A 23,508-nucleotide genomic window follows, 5' to 3' on the forward strand; every position below is an offset into this window, starting at 1 on the left:
TATGTAGTAGATTCTGTCAACATTTTTATTCTGGGTTATCCGTAACAAGATGGATTCACATCCTGCAGCAATCTGGTTAGCCAACTTATACCCATCTGGTACGCCTCGTGGAATGCCAATTGTATCAATGTATGTCGGATCTCCATCTTTCCAAGAGGAGTTTCACCTTTGGGAAAAACCGAGCCGAGGTCCAAAGATGGATCCAGCCAATTGTACATCCTCTGCTGTGGATAGAAAAACAGTCACAGATAAAAGCAGTGATACCAGTGCACACGTTCCTCCTGCATTTATCAGTGTGTCATACAACTTTTGACCAACACACCTCCAGCACACATCGCTGCGTGGGAGCAGTGGGGCAGTTTGCCAGTGGATATCATGACACCATGTTTTGTTGAGACTTCCCACCTGAACACCTGTTCCTGTGAAGTTAACACAGATAGCCAGAGAAGATAGCCAATGCAACAATAGAAAATATTGGTTTATCATTTACTGCCTTAGTTGTTGGATAAACACTATTCCATTTCTGACATGTGGTGTTTGGAGTTGTTTTAGTCATTACTTCCAGGGTACACTGTGTGAGGATTTCTGCTGGAAATTACACGTAGTAGTGACCTCAGGCCCATGCAGGTGATGCAACTATAGTTTAGCATGTTAGCTGCATTCCCTATTAATAACAACCAGTTGTTTCCTATTCGTGAAATACCTGTCACTGCCAAAAAATGTTCATCACGCTTTTTCGGTTGAAATAATTCAACTCTCTCCATAGTATACGGACTCTTGTATGGTGTTCGGGTTTAGGGTAGTGTAAAATTGGCAAATGATGAGAAGGGAATGGGGGTTTCCTTTGACATAAGCCCATAGATGGAATCCCCAACAAGATGTGGTAGAAGGCTAAAAATCCGGGGGGACAATTGAACCTTTAGTTAAATGTACCTGTATTGTAAGGCCTATTTCTGTCTTAACCAAGGTCGTGAGGTGTTTGTGATGCCCAGAATATGACGATGTTCCCCAGGAGGGGTCCATCTATGACCTTCGTCTGCCACCAGGGTGTTCCACCTGGTCTCTCGTATATTATTTGTCAGGTGCCATTTATTTGATCTATACCTTATTCCTTGTAGAGCCCCTTTGTTTGAGTGTTCAATTACGCTGAGCCAAGGAATTAAAATAGTGCTTAATTGATTCTTTGGGAGGCACACATGGAGTTCTGCCCTCATGCCTAGGTGACTGCCGCATAGTTGTTTATCAATGTTATTTCAAATAAAGTTCCGCCTCTTACCTTAGGGGTGGTAAGCAGAGTTGACTAAGTATAATTATTGGTCATGTTATGTGTTAAGAAGAGGAGGAAAATGGATCCGTCGTCAGAAGACAAAGAGGAATGCACAGAGCCTACAACTGAGTGTAGGGACTTTGAATGTTGAGAATATGACAGGAAAAGCTCATGGGTTGGTTGACATGATGATTAGGAGAAAAGTTGAAATACTGTGCATCCAAGAGATCAGATGGAAAGGTAGTTTGGCTAGAAGTTTAGGAGCAGGGTTTAAATTATTCTACCACGAAGTAGATGGGAAGAGAAATGGAGTAGGGTTATTTTAAAGGAAGAGCTGGCAAAGAATGTCTTGGAAGTGAAAAGAGTATCAGATCAAGTGATGAGACTAAAATTTGAAATTGAGGGTTTTATATATAATATGGTTAGCGGCTATGCCCTACAGGTAGGATGTGACCTAGAGTTGAAAGAGAAATTCTGGAAGGAACTAGATGAAGTAATTCTGAGCATCCCAAACAGCGAGAGAGTTGTGATTGGTGCAGATTGTAATGGACATATTGGTAAAGGAAACAGGGGCAATGAAGAAGTGATGGGTAAGTGCGGGATCCAGAAAAGGAACTTTGAGGGACACATGCTGGTGGACTTTGCAAAAAGGATGGAGATGGCTTTAGTGAACACGTATTTCCAGAAGAGGGAGGAACATAATAGTGACCTACAAGAATGGAGGTAGAAGCACGCTGGTGGATTATATTTTGTGCAGACGATGTAATCTGAAGGAGGTTACTGACTGTAAAGTAGTGGTAGGGGAGAGTGTAGCTCAACAGCATAGGATGGTAGTGCGTAGGATGACTCTGGTGGTGGGTAGGAAGATTAAGAAGACAAAGGTAGAGCAGAGAACCATGTGGTGGAAGCTGAGAAAGGAAGAATGTTGTCCGTCCTTTTGGAAAGAGGTGAGATAGGCTCTCGATGGACAGCAGAAGCTCCCGGAAGACTGGACTACGACAGTCAAGGTAATCAGAGAGACAGGCAGGAGAGTACTTGGTGTGTCTTCTGGTAGGAAAGGGCAGAAGGAGACTTGGTGGTGGAACACCAAAATACAGGGAGTCATACAAGGAAAGAGATTAGCGAAGAAGAAGTGGGACACTGAGAAGACTGAGGAGAGGAGAAAGGAGTATCTCAAGATGCGACGTAGGACAAAGGTAGAGGTGGCAAAGGCTAAACAAAAGGCATATGAAGACATGTACACAAGGTTGGACACAACAGAAGGAGAAAAGGATCTCTACAGATTGGCCAGACAGAGGGATTGAGATGGGAAGAATGTGCAGCAGGTAAGTGTGATTAAGGATCGAGATGGAAATGTGTTGTCTGGTGCAAGTAGTGTGGTAAATAGATGGAAAGAATACTTTGAGAAGTTGATGAATGAAGAAAACAGAATACTAGCGGGCGAAAAGATGCCTGAAGAATGGAGGAAAAGTGTTCTAGTTCCCATTTTTAAGAACAAAGGCGATGTTCAGATCTGTAGGAATTATAGAGGAATAAAGTTGATGAGCTACAAAATGAAGTTATGGGAATGAGTAGTGGAGGCTAGACTCAGGACAGAAGTAAGTATCTGCGAGCAACAGTATGGTTTCATGCCAAGAAAGAGTACCACAGATGCATTATTTGCCTTGAGGATGCTAGTGGAAAAGCACAGAGAAGGTCAGAAGGAGCTACATTGTGTCTTTGCGGATCTAGAGAAAGCCTATGACAGAGTACCAAGAGAGGAACTGTGGTACTGCATGCGTAAGTCTGGTGTGGCAGAGAAGTATCTTAAAATAGTACAGGACATGTATGATGGCAGCAGAACAATGGTGAGGTGTGCCTTAGGTGTGACAGAAGAATTTAAGGTAGAGGTGGGATTGCATCAGGGATCAGCTTTGAGCCCCTTCCTTTTGCAGTGGTAATGGATAGGCTGACAGATGAAGTTAGACTGGAATCCCCTTGGACGATGATGTTCGCAGATGATATTGTGATATTCAGTGAAAGCAGGGAGGATGCAGAGGGACAATTAGAAAGATGGAGGCACGCACTGGACAGGAGAGGAATGAAGACTAGTAAAACAGAATATATGTGTGTGAATGAGAAAGGTGGAGGGGGAAGAGTGAGGCTACAGGAAGATAGAGAGAGAGATAGCGAGGGTGGAGGATTTCAAATATTTCGGGTCAACCATCCAGAGCGATTGTGAGTGTGGTCAGGAAGCGAAGAAACAGGTCCAAGCAGGTTAGAACAGCTGGCGGAAAGTGTCTGGTGTGTTATGTGCCAGAAGAGTCTCTGCTAGGATGAAGTCCAAAGTTTACAAAGCAGTGGTGAGGCCAGTCAATATGTACAGATAAGAGACGGTGGCACTGAAGAAACAACAGGAAGCAGAACTGGAGGTGGCAGAAATGAAGATGTTGAGGTTCTCGCTCGGAGTGATCCGGTTGGATAGGATTAGCTCATTAGAGGGACAGCCAAAGTTGGATGTTTTGGAGACAAGATTCGAGAGAGCAGACTTCGATGGTTTGGACATGTTCAGAAGCGAGAGAGTGAGTATATTGGTAGAAGGATGCTGAGGATGGAGCTCCCAGGCAAAAGAGAAAGAGGAAGACCAAAGAGAAGGTTTATGGATGTGGTGAGGGAAGACATGAGGGCAGTTGGGGTTAGAGAGGAAGATGCAGGAGATTGGCTAAGATGGCAAAAGATGATATGCTGTGGCGACCCCTAACGGGACAAGCCAAAAGGAAAAGAAGAAGAATTATATTAAAGTGAGAGAGAGAAAAAGACAAAACAAAACAATTATCTATGGTCACTTGTACAAAATTTTATACACATGGAGCCAGTAGAACAACATAATGATAAAGCATCTAAAGGCTCCGTCACACCATGACGTTCTGGCCAACGTACTCTCAATATTTCAATCGTTCTATTTTTCAGCGTTTTCAAATGAGGATGACACATCTGGCGTGTGATTAGTGTGTGTAACGCATGACTAACGTGTGTCTAATGCACAAAAAGCGTGTAACAGCGACCAAAGAAGATACCCCTAAAAACCATTGGCGTGTGCTAATGTATCACTGGCGCGCGACGAGCAATTTGTCAACGTTAGACGAGCGTGTTGAGCGTGTGACTAAACGGGTGAATAACGACAGAATAGCGTTTGCTGGCGTGTAATTTTTACAGTGGAACGGGAACGAAAACGGAAATTTCATACTTCAGTTGTTCTCATGAGTTTGAACAGTCAGCATCATGCCGCCAAGACGGAAAAAAAGGTGGGGTGTGGACTTCAGCAACTAGCGCTGCAAGTAAGCCATAAGCCATATGCATGGACGTTCGGGAAACGCTCAAATGACGCTCAATGGACGCCAAAGGAGGTTCCTTTGACTTTAGTTACAGGCTGTGTGCGCTAGGGGATTGTTCAGTGGTCGTTGACAGGTCGCCAGTGAGTCGTTTACTGCAAAGCAAACGATTAAGTAACAACCAAGTAACGCTAGATTAACGACTGACTAGCGATAGCCAAACGCCTGCTACGCTCGCTGAACGTTAGTAAAACATTCCCCAAACGTTCTTGAACGTTCTGCACCATTTAAAATTAAACATTGATGAACGCTGGTCTTGGTGAGAACTTTTGTGCATGTTCAAAACTTTTTTTTCCAGACTGGCGTTCTCCGTCGATTCCCACCGATCATTGACGTTCACTAGCATTTAAACAATGCTCTTCTGGCCCTATCCTGGCGACCATGGGCGACTACCAATATTTCCTCAAATGCTAGAGAACACTGACCAGAACGTCATGGTGTGACGGGGCCATAAGGCAGGGGTGGCCACCCAGTCAGACAAGAATAGCCACATTTTTTTACTGTGTAACAGCAAAGAGCCAAATCATAGAGATGAACATTATTCCCTTCTCACACAAATACCTTTGCTCAGTCAGATTTATTTTAAATGTCACACACGAATATGCTAAAAAGAAAAATTGACTCCTACAGAGTACCAAGACCACAGGCCAGTAATTTAAAAAAAAATTTAATTGTGTCCTTCTCAAATAGACAAACTACCAGTTCAACCAAGTCTTGTCTTGTATGTGACAATTCTACGGAGCACCTAAAGGGACATTAGGGGAGCATTTTGTTGTCGGAAAACCCTGACAAACAAAAAACTGGATGGAAGCGAGACTGTTAAAGACGTGTTTATTTAGTATCAGAGGAAGGTTCGGGAACGTACGGAGAGTTTGTCATGGTCATGCCAGGCCCTGTCATGGGTGTACCCGCCTCCAATGCGCCGCGCACCTGCCATAGTCATCAGATGCACACACCAGTGCCTCGTCCCAGTAATTACGGCTCAAGTATATATTACCACGCGTGCAGTCTGGTCTTTGCCAGATCATTGTACTTATGTCACGTTCCCGCAACTCTTTGTCAATGCTCTTGCTACCCTGTGTACCGAACCTCGACTCGTTCCTGACCTGTCTCTTACGCCTGCCGATTCTGCTACTGCTGGCTCCGTGGACTGCCTGCCTGTGTGTTCACCTCGAACTGAATAAAGACGCTTTCAAAACTGCTCCTCAGCCTCGTGAGTCATGCATTTGGGTTCATTCCCGAGTTCTGGCCATGACTGAACGATCTGGCCATAACATGGACCAAACCGACCTGGATCCAGTGCGCCACGCTCTCCAGCTCCAAGGTCGACGCCTCGCCAAACTTGAAGGAGTCCTCCAGATGGTTACCCGCCAGCTGCAGGAGATAATTACTCTGATCGCACCCCCGTCCAGTGGAGCTGGCGCATGTCAGGATCCAGCAGGTGCCGCGGCAGCTCCACGTACACCCGAGTCAGCTCCCTTGCTGCTCACCACTCTCCTGCCCGGAGTGGTTTTCCTGGGACTCGGGCAATGTTAAGCCCTTCAGCTTCCAATGTGATCTACATTTTGAGTTGCAGTCTGCCGCCTTTCCCACCGACAGGTCCAAAGTTCCGTTCGTGATCTCTAACCTCACGGGAAGGGCAGAAGCCTGGGCTACCGAGGAATGGAGCCATGGCACAGATACGTGCCAAATGTGGGCGTCCTTCATTACAGCCATGCCGCAAGTGTTCCAGTACGCATCCCCTGAAAGCAATGCGGTGAACTCCGATATCACGCTGCAGCAAGGCAAGCGCCAGGTCTCTGATTACGCCATTGACTTCCGCATTCTTGCAGCCGAAAGCCAATGGAACAGCAGGCCACTCCAAGATGCGTTCTTTCAAGGGCTGGATCCCACGGTAAAGGACCAGCTGATCCCGCCGGACTTGCCGGCAGATCTGGATGCACTCATCACGTTGACCTTGAAAATAGACAAGAGACTCATGAAACATGTGCAAGACAGTGCCTGGCGGAGGGACACGTCGACGCATATCAGGGACACCAACACTCCTCAAGGTACGTCCGACGAAGTGGAGAAACCCAGGCAGCCGGGCCACCCCTGCCTGTTACCTGAGGAATGTCTACTTCGGCAGAGAGACGGTCAGAGAGGCTTCTACTGCGAGCAGTCAGGGCACACTGTAACCTGCTGTCCAAGCAAACCAGCTGGAACTTCACCCCGAATCCAGATAAAGGTCTGTCTCAACATCATTCAGGATAGTACGGACCAAAGGCCTTCTCGTGTCACCTTGTGTTCGGGAAGACAGTCTCTTAAGACAACAACGTACATAGACTTGGGTTCGGACGCCAATCTTTTAAGTTCTCAGCTGGTCAAAAACATGGGCCTGAGGACCTTCACAGTACAACTTCTCTGTAAGGCTTACGGGGTAAATGGCAGCTTCCTCAGCGAGATAACCCGCCGAACTGAGCTGCTCACCCTGAAATTTCAGGACTCACACACGGAACGCATCAGCATCCATGTTTTTGAAACCCCAGGTCATAACCTACTCCTGGGGAAACCTTTGCTGAAATTACTCAACCCCCATATTGACTGTCGACCAAAGAAATCATACCCTGGGTGGCCGAGTGCGCACACACATGCCTCTCGTCCCTGAAGGCAGAGAGGGAAGAGGCCTCCCAAGTCCCCGCGAGATGAGAACCTGAGGGAAGTATTTTCTAAGTATAAGCCCAAGTAACTTCCTCCCCACAGGCCATATGACTGCCCCATTGACCTGCTGCCTGGCTCGTCACCCCCTCGTGGGAGATTATTCTCTCTTTCAGGTCCAGAGCATCAAGCCATGAAGGCATACGTAGAAAAGTCGCTGGATGCAGGACTGATCCGGCCCTCATCGTCACCGGCCGCGGCCAGCTTCTTCTTCGTGGAAAAAAAGGACCATATCCTGTGGCCCTGTATCAATTACCAGGGACTGAACGACGTCACTATAAAAAAACAGGTACTCTCTTCCCCTCATTGCCATGGCCTTTGAACTGTTAAAGGGGGCAAGGATTTTTACCAAGCTGGACTTGAGGAATGCGTACCACCTGGCCCGCATAAGGGAGGGGGGTGAGTGGAAGACTGCCTTCAACATTCCCGTGGGACACTATGAATACTTGGTGATGCCCTTCGGACTCACGATGGCACGAGCCGTGTTCCAGAATTTCATCAATGAGATCTTACGCAAAATGCTTAACATATATGCTTTTGTGTACATAGATGACATCCTGATTTTTTCCCCCGGACAAAAAAATCCCATGTCGGGCATGTCCGTGCGGTGCTACAGCAGCTGTTGCATCAGGACCAGTATGTCAACGCTGAAAAGTGTTTCACCAACCCTCAGTGTCATTCTTTGGCTTTGTCTTGGCGGGGGTGTGGGGGGTGGGGGGGGGATACGAATTGATCCCTGCAAGGTCGAGGCCCTCCTTCATTGGCACACTCCTACTCCTCGCAAGGAGGTACAGAGGTTTATTGGGTTTGCCAACTTCTACTTCAAATACATCCACAACTTTAGTACTGTGGCAGGCCCATTGCATGCGCTAACCTCACCCCACACTTCCTTCGTTTGGAATCCGGCCTGCCAGGCGGCGTTTCGTAAGCTCAAACCCAGCTTTATTTCAGCTCCGGTCCTCATCTTGACTGATCCTAATCGGCAGTTTGTTGTCGAGGTCGATGTGTCAGATTCAGGGATGGGGGCAGTTCTCTCACAGAGAAATCCCAAGGACAGAAGACTACACCCCTATGGATTCCTTTCCTAAAAGCTAATTCCAGCGGAACGAAACTATAACATTGAAGACCGCGAACTGCTTGCAGTCAAGACAGCCATGTCAGAATGGAGACGTTGGTTAGAAGGGACACAGGTTCCGTTCTTGGTTCTGACGGACCACAAAAGTTTTGAATATATTAAATCAATAAAGAGGCTAAACGTCAGACAAGCAAGGTGGGCACTCTTTTTTACGCGGTTCCACTTTGTGATGACCTATCGGCCGGGGATGAAGAAAGGGAAACCCGATGCACTGTCGCGTATGCATGATGGGGAGAGAACCGAGTCCAACTACGCCCCTATCCTCCCCGACACCAGTTTCGTCTCAGTCTTCATGTGGGAAATCGAGACTCAAGATAAAGATTTGGATAAGGACTCTCTCAGCCCTGAAGGTTGCCCCGATGACAGGCTAAATGTTGTTCCCCTGCTAAGGGGAAGGGTAATTGACTGGGCTTACACAAACCGCACTGTGTGTCACCCGGGCATGGCGAAAACGCGGTCGGTAATAGAGCAACGTTTTGGATGGCCAAATATTAAAAAGGACGTCAGGGAGTACATCAATGCGTGCCCGGTTTACACAGCAAACAAACCCTCTCGGCAATGGCCCTCAGGAGAGTTACGCCCTCTGCCCGTTCCTCAACGTCCATGGTCACACATTAGACTTCACACTAGACTTCATGACCGGGCTTTCGGGTTAGCAAGGGTACACCATTGTCCTTTCAGTGGTGGACCGCTTCTCCAAAATGGTTCTTTTTATCCCACTACCTAAAATCCCCTCCGCCAAGCAGACAGCCGAGCTCCTGATGGACAAGGTATTCAGGTATCATGGCTTGTCCCCTGATGTGGTATCTAACAGGGGTTCCCGATTCGTCTCCTGTTTTTGGAAGGAATTTTACTCTCATAGGGGCCACCGTGACGCTTTCCTCAGGCCATCATCCAGAGTCCAACGGCCAGACCAAACGAGTTAACCAGAATCTGGAGATTGGTCTCCGATGGCTGGCCACTTGTGACCCAAACTCGTGGAGTAAGCAGCTAAGGTGGGTCGAGTACTCGCATAACTCCCTTCCCTCTGCGTCCACAGGTATGTCTCCCTTCCATTTCCAACATGGCTACCCCACCCTCTTCCCATCTTTAGACACCGACTCATCGGTGCCATCAGCTTTAGCCATGGTGAGACGCTGTAAACGGACCTGGGAGCCAGCCAGAAAGATGTTTCTTCACAAGGGACGCTCCTATAAGGCCGTGGCGGACCGCAAGAGGATGACGGCCCCAGATCACAAAGGTGAATAACCGAGTCACTATGAAGCTGAAACTCCCGAAATCAATCCGGATTCATCCAGCCTTCCAAGTCAGTCTACTCAAGCTGCCTGGGGTGTCCCCATTGGTTGGGGTTGTAGGAGGAAACCAGAGTGCCCGATGAACCCCAGTCCACAGAACTGTGAGGCAGTTGCTCTAACCTGTCGTCGACCGGCCAGCCCCCTATATTTTTGGGGGGGAAGAGGAGCAAAAATGGGGCAGGATGACGATATAAACCTACAATGTGCTGATCTAACGACTTTCTTGCTAATTGCCAATGCAGAGACGATCTTTGAGGAGACGATCTTGCAGACATCGGCACAACAGGACTGGAAACAACCAAGTGGCTCACTCAGAAATCTCTTTTTGCTCTAGATCCAGCACCCAGTTGCTCAATGCAGGTAAACCATGGAATCGTCTGTAATATACTGAGTATGGAACAGTTATTGTAATAATTCTTGCCAACTTGTTTAAAAAATGTTTTGTTTTGTTTTTTGTTCAAACTAAATTAATCAAAATTTACAGTTTCCTGTAGTGACATTTAGGTTACATCTACACTAGAAAGAATCCCATACCGGATCGGTCGTGGGCCAGGTCAACAATGCCGCCCCCGGCACCGCTAACCTGCAGGGCATCTAAGTGACTTCAGTGACTGTGGATCAAACACAAAAAAGTGGAGGAAACCGGATTCGTTGGCAGAAGAGGAGTAATTCACACAGCCTACAACTGAGTGTAGAGACTTTGAATGATGTGACTATGACAGGAAAAGCTCAGGAGTTGGTTGACATGATGATTGGGAGAAAGGTTGATATCGTGCATCCAAGAGATCAGGTGGAAAGGTAATAAGGCTAGAAGTTTAGGAGGAGGGCTTAAATTATTTTACCATGGAGTAGATGGGAAGAGAAATGGAGTAAGGGTAACTCTAAAGGCTAAGAATGTCTCGGAGGTGAAAAGAATATCAGATCAAGTGAATTTATATAAATAATATATATAATAAATTTCAAATTGAGGGTGTTATATATAATGTGATTAGCGGCTACAATCCACAGGTTAGATGTGACCTCAACTTGAAAGCGAAATTCTGGAAGGAACTAGATGAAGTAGTTCTGAGCATTCCAGACAGAGAGAGAGATGTGATTGGTGCAGATTATGATGGACATATTGGAGAAGGGAACAGTAGAAGTTATGGGTAAGTACGGCATCCAGGAAAGGAATTTTGATGGACAGATAGTGGTGGACTTTGCAAAAAGGATGGAAATGTCTGTAGTGAACACTTTTTCCAGAAGAGGCAGGAACATAGGGTGACCTACAAGAGAAGAGGGAAAAGCACGCAGGTGGATTATATTTTGATCAGAAGATGTAATCTGAAGGAGGTTACTGATTGTAAGGTAGTTGTAGGGGAGAGTGTAACTCTACAGCATAGGATGGTGGTTTGCAGGATCACTCTGGTGGTGGGTAGGAAGATTATGAAGGTAAAGGTAGAACAGAGAACCATTTGGTGGAAGTTGAGAATGGAAAACTGTTGTGTGGCCTTTCGGAAAGTGGTGAGACAGGCTCTCGATGGACAAGAGGAGCTCCTGGAAGACTGGACTGCTGCAGCCACGGTGATCAGAGAGACAGGCAGGGGAGTACTTGGTGTGTCTTCTGGTAGGAAAGAGGAAAAGGAGATCTGGTGGTGGAACCCCAAAATACAGGAAGTCATACAAGGAAAGAGATTAGCGAAGAAGTGGGACACTGAGATGACTGAGGAGATGCAAAAGGAATACATTGAGATGTGACGTCGGGCTAAGGTAGAGGTGGCGAAGGCTAAGCAAGAGGCATATGATGACATGTACAGCAGGTTGGACACGAAATAAAGAGAAAAGGATCTCTACAGGTTGGCCAGACAGAGGGATAGATGTGGGAAGGATGTGCAGCAGGTAAGGGTTATTAAGGATAGGGATGGAAATGTGTTGACTGGTACGACGAGTGTGCTAAATAGAAAAAAAAAAGAATACTTCAAGAAGTTGATGAATGGAGAAATTGAGAGAAGGAAGAGTCAAAGAGGCAAGTGTAAAAGACAAGGAAGTGGCAATAATTAGCAAGGGGGAAGCTCGAAAGGCACACAGAGGATGAAAAATGGAAAGGCAGTTGGTCCTGATGATATACCTGTGAAGGTATGGAAGCAATTTGGAGAAGTGGCTGTGGAGTTTTTGACCATCTTATACAACAGAATAGTAGCGGGCGAGAAGATGCCTGAAGAATGGAAGAAAAGTGTGCTAGTTGTCATTTTTAAGAACAAAAGCGACGTTCAGAGCTGTGGGAACTACAGAGGAATAAAGTTGACGAGCCATACAATGAAGTTATGGGAAAGAGTAGTGGAGGCTAGACTCAGGACAGAAGTAAGTATCTGCGAGCTACAGTATGGTTTCATGACTAGAAAGAGTACCACAGACACATTATTTGCCTTGAGTGGAAAAGTACAGAGAAGGTAAGAAGGTGCTACATTGTGTCTTTGTGGATCTAGAGAAAGCGTATGACAGAGTACCAAGAGAGGAACTGTGGTACTGCATGCGTAAGTCTGGTGTGGCAGAGAAATATGTTAGAATAGTACAGGACATGTATGACGGCAGCAGAACAATGGTGAGGTGTGCCTTAGGTGTGACAGAAGAATTTAAGGTTGAGGTGGGACTGCATCAGGGATCAGCTCTGAGCCCCTTCCTTATTGCTGTGGTAATGGATCGGCTGACAAGATGAGGTTAGACTGTAATCCCTTCTGACCATGATGTTCACAGATGATATCGTGGTTTGCAGTGAAAGCAGGGAACAGGTGGAGGAACAACTAGAAAGATGGAGACATGCATTGGAAAGGAGAGGAATGAAGATTAGCCGAATCAAAACCGCATATTTGTATGAATGCGAGGGGTGCAGGGGGAAGAGTGAGGCTACAGGGAGAAGAGATAGCGAGGGTGGACGACTTCAAATATTTAGGGTCAACAATCCAGAGCAATGGTGAGTGTGGTAAGGAAGTGAAACAGCTCAAAGCAGTTAGGAACAGCTGGAGGAAGGTGTCTGGTGTGTTATGTGACAGAAGAGTCTCTGCTCGGATGAATAGAAAAGTTTATAAAACAGTGGCGAGGCCGGCCATGACGTATGTATTAGAGACGGTGGCACTGAAGAAACAACAGGAACTAGAACTGGAGGTAGCAGAAATGAAGAGGTTGAGTTTTTTCTCAGAGTGAGAAGGTTCAATAGGATTAGAAATTAGATTATTAGAGGGACAGCCAAAGGTGGATGTTTTGGAGACAAGGTTCGAGAGAGCAGACTTCGATGGATTGGACATGTTCAGAGGCGAGAGAGTGAATATATTAGTCGAAGGGTGCTAAGGATGGAGCTGCCGGGCAAAAGAGCGAGAGGAAGACCAAAGAGAAGGTTGCTGGATGTTGTGAGGGAAGATGTGATGGCATTTGGTGGTTCGGGATTAGTGTTAGATGGAAAAAGATGACGTGCTGTGGCGAACCCTAACGGGACAATCCGAAAGGAAAAGAAGAATTTTAGAAGGACATTGCCTCTCTTCAAACTTCCATTCTTTACATGTTAACTTTTGTTTAGGATCCTCTTTGTTTATGGCCTTAGTGTTTGCGTTCCCCATTTTTCACAAATTTAGAAGTCAGCGGTTCCCCTATTGTGACTATTGTGACATTTCCCTGAATAGGGTGACAATTCCTATCTGCCTGAGGTAATTCTCAAACTTCTACCACAAGTGGTGGAGAATTCTTGCCTTTGCCTCCTCAGCGCAGTTGTAACTAAAATCGCCTGTTGAGTGTTAGAGAATCTTACTCACCAACGAGTTGCCCTCCTACCTGGTTATCCATCAACCTTTTGTTCCCAGACACAGAGCCGACGCCCAGTCTCTAGGAAAGGGTCTCCAAACCTGTAGCCACGGTTTTTATCTGGACGTCCGGCTCAGCCTCTGGAAGCCTCAGGTATCTTGGGATCCAGCTCGAAGGACCAAATGGGGTCAATCAGGGTGACATTTAGTTAAAACCGTTTAAAATAAGGAGGCACTTGTTACCAGTTTGCTTACTTAAAAGAAGAACGGAAGAGAATTGCATCCCACAATTCTCCACCACGCTCTGAAGCAGTTCTCCCCGGCCGCTTATTTTTACTTGCATTCACAATTACATCATCCCCAAATGGGGCAAGGCATAAGCATTGTTTCGATTGAATTATTGTGTCATATGTCAGATGAGGAAATGGAAATAACATTCATAAGCATTTTAGAATTCGTAAGTACGGCAGAAGTCATTTAAAAGTTATTCTCTAAGTGCCTTCCATTAGTCTAGCTCTGTCTGGTCTTCTGCAGCCAGCGACTTCTTCTTTTGAGCGCAGATCTGTTTCCTGTTGAATTGACCCCTCCGTACAGGGCACTTAACCACGCCTCCTGAAGTGACGTCACGCCACGTGCGCTGACGTAAGACAGACAGTAAAAATGGCAAATACAATACAATACATTCTGAACTGAGACAGACTCCATGCTTCTGATTTCATTCAAATCAACGATATATTATAGATTCTAAATACAATACATTCTTAACTGAGCGAGACGCCATGCTTCTGATTTCATTCAATCATTCACACGTAGCAATGTTATGCTTGCGGAGAACGTCTCATTCATTTATACGAGACGTGGATTAAAAATCAAATTTAGGGCATATCTTCGTGCAAACACAGTCTGGTTAAGCTTCGGCCGCGAGCCAGCAAGAAATCAATACGTTTGTGCAGTCCGATCATCGCTAAATATCGCTCAAAAAAGAATAAGTGTGTCAATCGTTCACACGTAGCACTGTTGTGCTAGCGGAGGACGTCTCATTCATTTATACGAGACGTGGATTAAAAATCAAATTTAGGGCATATCTTCGTGCAAACACAGTCTGGTTAAGCTTCGGCCGCAAGCCAGCAAGAAATCAATACGTTTGTGCAGTCCGATCATCGCTAAATATCGCTCAACAAAGAATAAGTGTGCCAATCATTCACACGTAGCAATGTTATGCTTGCGGAGAACGTCTCATTCATTTATACGAGACGTGGATTAAAAATCAAATTTAGGGCATATCTTCGTGCAAACACAGTCTGGTTAAGCTTCGGCCGCGAGCCAGCAAGAAATCAATACGTTTGTGCAGTCCGATCATCGCTAAATATCGCTCAACAAAGAATAAGTGTGGCAATCGTTCACACGCAGCAGTGTTATGCTAGCGAAGAACTTCGAATTCATTAATACGAGACATGTATTGAAAATCAAATATAGGGCATACCTTCGTGCAAACATATGTGTTCCGGTTGATATTAGATGGATTTAGTTGATGATGCGGTCTTCCACAAAGTTTGATCCATCGAAGGCATTTTTCGTACTGGGTCTTCGGTTTTGGAAAGGGTACGAATCGAACTCCACCAACTAGCCATTCTGGATACCTGTCGTCACTATTACAAAGTCCGTGACTACACATTCTGAACTGAGACAGACTCCATGCTTCTGATTTCATTCAAATCAACGATATATTATAGATTCTAAATAAAATACATTCTTAACTGAGAGAGACGCCATGCTTCTGATTTCATTCAATCATTCACACGTAGCAATGTTATGCTTGCGGAGAACGTCTCATTCATTTATACGAGACGTGGATTAAAATTCAAATTTAGGGCATATCTTCGTGCAAACACAGTCTGGTTAAGCTTCGGCCGCGAGCCAGCAAGAAATCAATACGTTTGTGCAGTCCGATCATCGCTAAATATCGCTCAACAAAGAATAAATGTGTCAATCGTTCACACGTCGCACTGTTGTGCTAGCGGAGAACGTCTCATTCATTTATATGAGACGTGGATTAAAAATCAAATTTAGGGCATATCTTCGTGCAAACACAGTCTGGTTAAGCTTCGGCCGCAAGCCAGCAAGAAATCAATACGTTTGTGCAGTCCGATCATCGCTAAATATCGCTCAACAAAGAATAAGTGTGCCAATCATTCACACGTAGCAATGTTATGCTTGCGGAGAACGTCTCATTCATTTATACGAGACGTGGATTAAAAATCAAATTTAGGGCATATCTTCGTGCAAACACAGTCTGGTTAAGCTTCGGCCGCAAGCCAGCACGAAATCAATACGTTTGTGCAGTCCGATCATCGCTAAATATCGCTCAACAAAGAATAAGTGTGTCAATCGTTCACACGTCGCACTGTTGTGCTAGCGGAGAACGTCTCATTCATTTATATGAGACGTGGATTAAAAATCAAATTTAGGGCATACCTTCGTGCAAACACAGTCTGGTTAAGCTTCGGCCGCGAGCCAGCAAGAAATCAATACGTTTGTGCAGTCCGATCATCGCTAAATATCGCTCAACAAAGAATAAGTGTGGCAATCGTTCACACGCAGCAGTGTTATGCTAGCGAAGAACTTCGAATTCATTTATACGAGACATGTATTGAAAATCAAATATAGGGCATACCTTCGTGCAAACATATGTGTTCCGGTTGATATTAGATGGATTTAGTTGATGATGCGGTCTTCCACAAAGTTTGATCCATCGAAGGCATTTTTCGTACAGGGTCTTCGGTTTTGGAAAGGGTACGAATCGAACTCCACCAACTAGCCTTTCTGGATACCTGTCGTCACTATTACAAAGTCCGTGACTACACCTCTTAACCATATTTTTTGTTAAATAACCCAAATACGCGATAAAACGCTAACTAAACCTATACTGGACCATTCAATGTTGTCAGAGAAAATGGCGGGAGCAAAAACGGGCTTTGGTCTATGCAGATCTCTGGCCTCTGATTGGTCAGTGACGCGGATTGCGCAATATCCACGGAGGGGTCAATTGCTGTATAAAGGTCTATAGCAAAGCATTTCTTCATTGCAGCAAAGCACTTCCTTTATAGCAAAGCAAATGTATGATAACTATATTTACAATTATTCCAGCAATAACCTGAAGAACATCCATCCATCCATTATCTACCGCTTTTCCGGGTCGGGTCGCGGGGGAAGTAGCTTCAGCAGGGATACCCAGACATCCCTTTCCCCAGCCACTTCTTCCGGAGGTATCCCAAGGCGTTCCCAAGCCAGCTGAGAGACATAGTCTCTCCAGCATGTGCTGGGTTGTCCTCAAGGTCTCTTTCCGGAGGGACATGCCCGGAACACCTCACCAGGGAGGCATCCAGGAGGCATCTGAATCAGATGCCCCATCCACCTCATCTGGCTCCTCTCAATGCCGAGGAGTAGCAGCTCGACACCGAGCCCCTCCCAGATGACTGAGCTTCTCACCCTATCACTAAGGGAGAGCCCAGACACCCTGTGGAGGAAACTCATTTCAGCCGCTTATATCCAGGATCTTGTTCTTTCGGTAATGATCCACAGCTCATGAGGTTGAGGGTAGGAACGTAGATTGACTAGGAAATAAAGAGCTTCGCCTTTCGACTTAGCTCCCTATTTACCACAACGGACCAATACAAAGTCCGCATCACAAGAGATGCTGCACCAGTCCGTCTGTCGATCTTCCGGTCCATTCTTCCCTCACTCGTGAACATGACCCCAAGATACTTGAACTCCTCCACTTGGGGAAGGATCTCATCCCCGACCTGGAGAGGGCACGCCACCCTTTTCTGACTGAGGACCATAATCTCAGATTTGGAGGTGCTGATTCTCATCCCAGCCCCTTCACACTCGGCTGCGAATTGCTCCAGTGAGAGCTGGAGATCACAGCTCACCGGAAACTAATCCGACTTATTGCCGGCAATGCGGACAAAACTCTGACAGGAGTTGTGCAGGGACCAAACACCTCCTATCAGGGGATTCGGTACCACATACTCCCGATGAACCCCCCACAGGACTCCACGAGGGACACGGTTGAATGCCTTCTCCAAATCCACAAAATGCATGTAGACTTGTTGGGCGAACTCCCATGCACCCTCGAGGATCCTGCCAAGGGTGTAGAGCTGGTCCACTGTTCCAAGGCGAGGACGAAAACCGCATTGCTCCTCCTGAATCTGAGACTCGACTTCCCAACAGACCATCCTCTCCAGTACCCCTGAGTAGACCTTACCAGGTAGGCTGAGGAGTGTATCCCTCTATCGTTGGAACACACCCTCCGGTCACCCCTCTTGAAAAGGGGGACCACCACCCCAGTCTGCCAATCCAGAGGCACTGTCCCCGATGTCCACGCGATGTTGCAGAGGCGTGTCAACCAGGACAGCCCCACAACATCCAGAGCATTTAGGAACTCCGGGCGAATCTCAGACACCCCCGGGGCCCTGCCACCAATGAGCTTTTTAACCACCTTGGTGACCTCAAGCCCAGAAATAGAAGACCCCGCTTCTGAGCACCAAGACTCAGCTTCCTCGTGGGAAGGCGTGTTGGTAGAATTGAGGATGTCTTCCGAGTATTCTCCCCACCAACTCACAACATCCCGAGTTGAGGTCAGCAGCGCCCCATCCCCACTATACAGTGTTGACAGTGCACTGCTTCCCCCTCCTGAGATGCAGGACGGTGGACCAGAATTTCCTCGAAGCCATCCTGAAGTCGTTCTCCATAGCCTCATCGTACTCCTCCCACGCCCGGGTTTTTACCTAAGCGACCACCGAAGTCGCATTCTGCTTGGCCAGTTGATACCTATCAGCTGCCTCAGGAGTCCCACAGGCTAGAAATGCCCGATAGGACTCCTTCTTCAGCTTGACAGCATCCCTCAATGTTGGTGTCCACCAACGTGCTCATGGGTTGCCACCACGACAAGTACCGACCACCTTACGGCCACAGCTCCGGTCAGCCGCCTGAGCAATGGAGGTGCGGAACATTGTCTACTCAGATTCAATGTCCCCTTCCTCCTCTGGGATGTGAGCAAAGTTCTTTCGGAGGTGGGAGTTGAAATTTCTTCTGACAGGGGAAGGCCCCTCTCACAGACGGTGAGCCCATGGGAAGAGGGACCCATGTTACGCTTTCGGGCTGTGCCTGTCCGAGCCACATGGGTTCAGGCCCGGCCACTAGGCACTCGCCTTCGAGCCCCACACCCAGGCCTGGCTCCAGAGGGGGCCCCGGTGACCCGCGTCCGGGCAAGGGATCCCAAGATCCAATTTTTGTCGTCATCATAGAGTCGTACTTTGTCTGATCCCTCACCTAGGACCTGTTTGCCATGGGTGCCCTACCAGGGGCATGAAGCCCCAGACAACTTCACTCCTAGGATCATCGAGACAAAAAAAATCCCCCACCCCGATAAGGTGACGGCTCGAGGAGGGACCAGAAGAGCACAGTTGTTTTAATAGATACTTTTCAATGATGTCACGCCGAACACGTGTTTTTGTTCACAATGCCATCTTTGACGGCAAGATCGCGTTTACTTATCGCGGACTCGTCATCGTCGGACCTAAACTCGACAGTATCAGATATTGCACAACAGTTGGACAATTATCACAAACAACGATATACGGAAAAGATACCAGCAATCCCCTCACCACCACCACTACCACCAACATACATATGTACAGAACATGGAGCTACCAGAAATGAAATGCCTGCTGCTGTCACGACCACAACACGGGGTTGAACTCAAATGCAGAACTCAGGAGGCGCAGAGGCAGTTTGGGAAGCGTCTTTATTCAGTCTGGTGTCAAGAACAAGCAATCCACGGAAGCAGCAGTTATGGAATCAGCAGGCATAAGAGGCAGGTCAGTCGGCAGGCAGGAGTCAGTACACAAGAAAGCAAGAACAGGATCAGGAAATTGCGGGAACAAGGCATAAGGTAACGATCTGGCAAAGGCCAGACTGTATGTGTAGTCCTAAATGTATCAGACGTGATTGCTTGAGACAAAGCGCAGGTGTGCGTCTCCTCTGATTGCGGCAGGTGCGTGCCGCATCGGGGACCGGCACAGCCATGACAGGGACCGGCAGGGCCATGACAGTTGCACAGTTGAGAGTACATGGTGGGCGCCCAGTTCTCCCTCTTCATGACAGATACCCATCTGTCACACCTTTCTTTGTTGGTTGGGAAGTGATAAAAGTATATACTCTAATGTTTTGGCTACAGTTATCATTTGATCTTTTATCTTAAAAATCCTTTGACAAATGAACACTGTAACCAGAGGTGATTAAGCCACTAGTGGTGGAGTGAGGAATAAAGAAAGAAGCCACATGTGAAACTCGAGAGCAAGTATTGTCTTGTTATTATTAGATTGAGCTGTAGTACTTATCATAAATAGCAGGTGGGGTGTGATTGTGTTCACGTCAGCGGGGCGCGATGACAGGATGATAAGGACGTGAGCGAGAGAGGTTTGGAAAAAGTGAGATAAATATCACCCACATTAAAAAGTACAGTTGAATTCACGTCTACGTTATTCAATTACACGATAGCAAGATCATAACATGGTGTCAGAGTGACGGCAGTATAACTACAGATTCACAGGTGGGGAATGAACTCGGGGAAAAAAAACGAACAAAGATGACGAGGAGGCGTTCGGTGTTCCAACTCATCCAGTTTACCAGATGCGTAGCAGAGATTCAAGCAACACGCTGAAATCATGTCCACGGGACCAGTTAAAAACAACTGAAGAGGAAAAGTGCAGTTTCTTGCTGGTGTGGATCGGCGATAAAGGACAGGATCTCAGCAATACGTGGACACTGACCAGAGACGAAGATATGTTGCTAAAAACTTATGAAAAAATTTCCAATTACCTCACTCCAAAAGCAAACCCCATATTTGCTAGATTTAAGATTCACGAGAAGGTGCAAGGTAACTGTGAGTCATTTGAGCATTTTGTGACAGAACTCGAGCTGTTGGTTAAAGACTGCACCTACACAAACAGCGATGAGATGGTCAGAGACCACATAACGCTACCAACTCACAGAGTGTGAGTGAAAAGTTACTGAGCCAGGGGCCAGACATAGCCCGCTCCCACGAGTTATCAAAACCACAGCTAAAGGCTATGGCTAGCGACAGCCGTGAGGTCCAGCAAACCTGGAAAGCAAAGTTTCACTGCGGGTGCTAGTAGGCATAATGACAGCCCAAAGACCTGTGTAAAGATATGTAACAAGTGTGGAGGATACCACAGTAAATTAGCTGAATGCCCAGAAAAAGGTAAACAATGCCTGAAGTGTCAGATCCCTTTTTCCGTCTGCCACACAATGAAATACCACGATGAAAAGGCTGTAACACGCTGATAAGCAAGTCAATATTCACAAAAAAAAAATCACTAAAACACGTGAGTTGTATTGAAGCAAAAACTGTTTTTTGGGGCCAGTACATTTTTTTAAAATAAATAAATTAATTACATGATTGATTGATTGATTAGTTAATTACTTAGTTAATTAAATTAATTAATTAATGGTGATGCACAATGAAAGTAGTGCTCTGAGAGAAAGCACAAACACAGTGTGGCCTGTAACAAAAAAAGTGTTGCCACCTCTGCAGTAAACCATTGTGAATACCTTTCTTCTTCTTCTTTTCCTTTCGGCTTGTCCCGTTAGGGGTCGCCACAGCATATCATCTTTTGCCATCTTAGCCAATCTCCTGCATCTTCCTCTCTAACCCCAACTGCCCTCATGTCTTCCCTCACCACATCCATAAACCTTCTCTATGGTCTTCCTCTCACCCTTTAGCCTGGCAGCTCCATCCTCAGCATCCTTCTACAAATATACTCACTCTCTCGCTACTGAACATGTCCAAACCATCGAAGTCTGCTCTCTCGAATCTTGTCTCCAAAACATCCAACTTTGGCTGTCCCTCTAATGAGCTCATTTCTAATCCTATCCAACCGGGTCACTCCGAGCGAGAACCTCAACATCTTCATTTCTGCCACCTCCAGTTCTGCTTCCTGTTGTTTCTTCAGTGCCACCGTCTCTAATCCGTACATCATGGCCGTCCTCACCACTGTTTTGTAAACTTTGCCCTTCATCTTAGCAGAGACTCATCTGTCACATAACACACCAGACACCTTTCACCAGCTGTTCCAACCTGCTTGGACCCGTTTCTTCACTTCCTTATCACACTCACCATTGCTCTGGATTGTTGACCCTAAATATTTGAAGTCGTCCACCCTCGCTATCTCTTCTCCCTGTAGCCTCACTCTTCCCCCTCCACTTTTCTCATTCACGCACATATATTCTGTTTTACTTCGGCTAATCTTCATTCCTCTCCTTTCCAGTGCATGTCTCCATCTTTGTAATTGTTCCTCTGCATGCTCCCTGCTTTCACTGCATATCACAATATCATCTGCGAACATCATGGTCCAAGGGGATTCCAGTCTAACCTCATCTGTCAGCCTATCCATTACCACTGCAAACAGGAAGGGGCTCAGAGCTGATCCCTGATGCAGTTCCACCTCCACCTTAAATTCCTCTGTCACACCTAAGGCACACCTCACCATTGTTCTGCTGCCATCATACATGTCCTGTACTATTTTAACATACTTCTCTGCCACACCAGACTTACGCATGCAGTACCACAGTTCCTCTCTTGATACTCTGTCATAGGCCTTCTCTAGATCCACAAAGACACAATGCAGCTCCTTCTGACCTTCTCTGTACTTTTCCACTAGCATCCTCAAGGCAAATAATGCATCTGTGGTACTCTTTCTAGGCATGAAACCATACTGTTGCTCGCAGATACTTACTTCTGTCCTGAGTCTAGCCTCCACTACTCTTTCCCATAACTTCATTGTTTGGCTCATCAACTTTATTCCTCTATAGTTCCCACAGCTCTGAACATCCCCTTTGTTCTTAAAAAAAAAAAAACTTTTCCTCCATTCTTCAGGCATCTTTTCGCCCGCTAGTATTCTGTTGAATAATTTGGTCAAAAACTCCACAACCATCTCTCCAAATTGCTTCCATACCTCTACCGGTATGTCATCAGGACCAACTGCCTTTCCATTTTTCATCCTTTGTAGTGCCTTTCTGACTTCCCCCTTGGTCATCATTGCCACTTCCTGGTCCTTCACACTTGCCTCTTCAACTCTTCCTTCTCTCTCATTTTCTTCATTCATCAACTTCTCAAAGTATTCTTTCCATCTATTTAGCACACTACCACCAGTCAACACATTTCCATCTCTATCCTTAATCACCCTTACCTGCAGCACATCCTTCCCATCTCTATCCCTCTGTCTGGCCAACCTGTAGAGATCCTTTTCTCCTTCTTTCGTGTCCAACCTGGTGTACATGTCTTCATATGCCTCTTGTTTAGCCTTTGCCACCTCTACCTTTGCCACCTCTACCTCTGCCCTACGTCGCATCTCGATGTACTCCTTTCGCCTCTCCTCAGTCCTCTCAGTATCCCACTTCTTCTTCGCTAATCTCTTTCCTTGTATGACTCCTTGTATTTTGGGGTTCCACCACCAAGTCTCCTTCTCCCCTTTCCGACCAAAAGACACACCAAGTACTCTCCTGCTTGTCTCTCTGATTACCTTGGCTGTCGTTGTCCAGTCTTCCGGGAGCTTCTGCTTTCCATCGAGAGCCTGTCTTACCTCTTTCCGAAAGGCCGCACAACATTCTTCCTTTCTCAGCTTCCACCACATGGTTCTCTGCTCTACCTTTGTCTTCTTAATCTTCCTACCCACCACCAGAGTCATCCTACACACTACCATCCTATGCTGTCGAGCTACACTCTCCCCTACCACTACTTTACAGTCAGTAACCTCCTTCAGATTACATCGTCTGCACAAAATATAATCCACCTGCGTGCTTCTACCTCCGCTCTTGTAGGTCACTATATGTTCCTCCCTCTTCTGGAAATACGTTTTCACTACAGCCATCTCCATCCTTTTTGCAA

General features: G+C 46.4%; 1 protein-coding gene and 1 long non-coding RNA gene across 11 annotated transcripts in view; one reads left to right on the plus strand and one right to left on the minus strand.

Annotated features, from left to right (window-relative positions):
- Nucleotides 1–23,508, plus strand: part of LOC133509358 (steroid 17-alpha-hydroxylase/17,20 lyase) — a 93,550-nt gene that overhangs the window by 28,218 nt on the left and 41,824 nt on the right. Inside the window, exons 10-11 of one of the 6 annotated variants that reach the window (XR_009797315.1) lie at nt 9,588–9,710; nt 10,008–10,055. The exons of 3 other annotated variants lie outside the window; for them this stretch is intronic. Coding sequence is in view for 2 of the 3 variants with exons in the window: in XM_061836200.1 (XP_061692184.1) it covers nt 10,008–10,148 (141 nt within the window). In the remaining variant the exon portion in view is untranslated. Of the gene's footprint in view, nt 1–9,587; nt 10,692–23,508 lie in introns of those variants that run through there. 2 more of the 6 variants (XM_061836200.1, XM_061836205.1) reach the window with 2 other exon arrangements.
- On the minus strand, nt 3–16,484 carry LOC133509361 (uncharacterized). 5 transcript variants are annotated; one of them, XR_009797318.1, is made up of 5 exons: nt 16,210–16,484; nt 15,019–15,184; nt 13,567–14,172; nt 323–419; nt 3–224 (listed from the first exon to the last, which is right to left on the minus strand). It is a non-coding gene; the product is annotated as an uncharacterized LOC133509361 (long non-coding RNA). The 5 variants fall into 5 exon arrangements; XR_009797317.1 differs by lacking the exon at nt 16,210–16,484 and having other exon boundaries at nt 15,019–16,170; XR_009797320.1 differs by lacking the exon at nt 16,210–16,484 and having other exon boundaries at nt 13,567–13,705; nt 15,019–16,161.

Source organism: Syngnathoides biaculeatus, chromosome 12 (genome assembly GCF_019802595.1).
Source record: "Syngnathoides biaculeatus isolate LvHL_M chromosome 12, ASM1980259v1, whole genome shotgun sequence".
Taxonomy (NCBI): domain Eukaryota; kingdom Metazoa; phylum Chordata; class Actinopteri; order Syngnathiformes; family Syngnathidae; genus Syngnathoides; species Syngnathoides biaculeatus.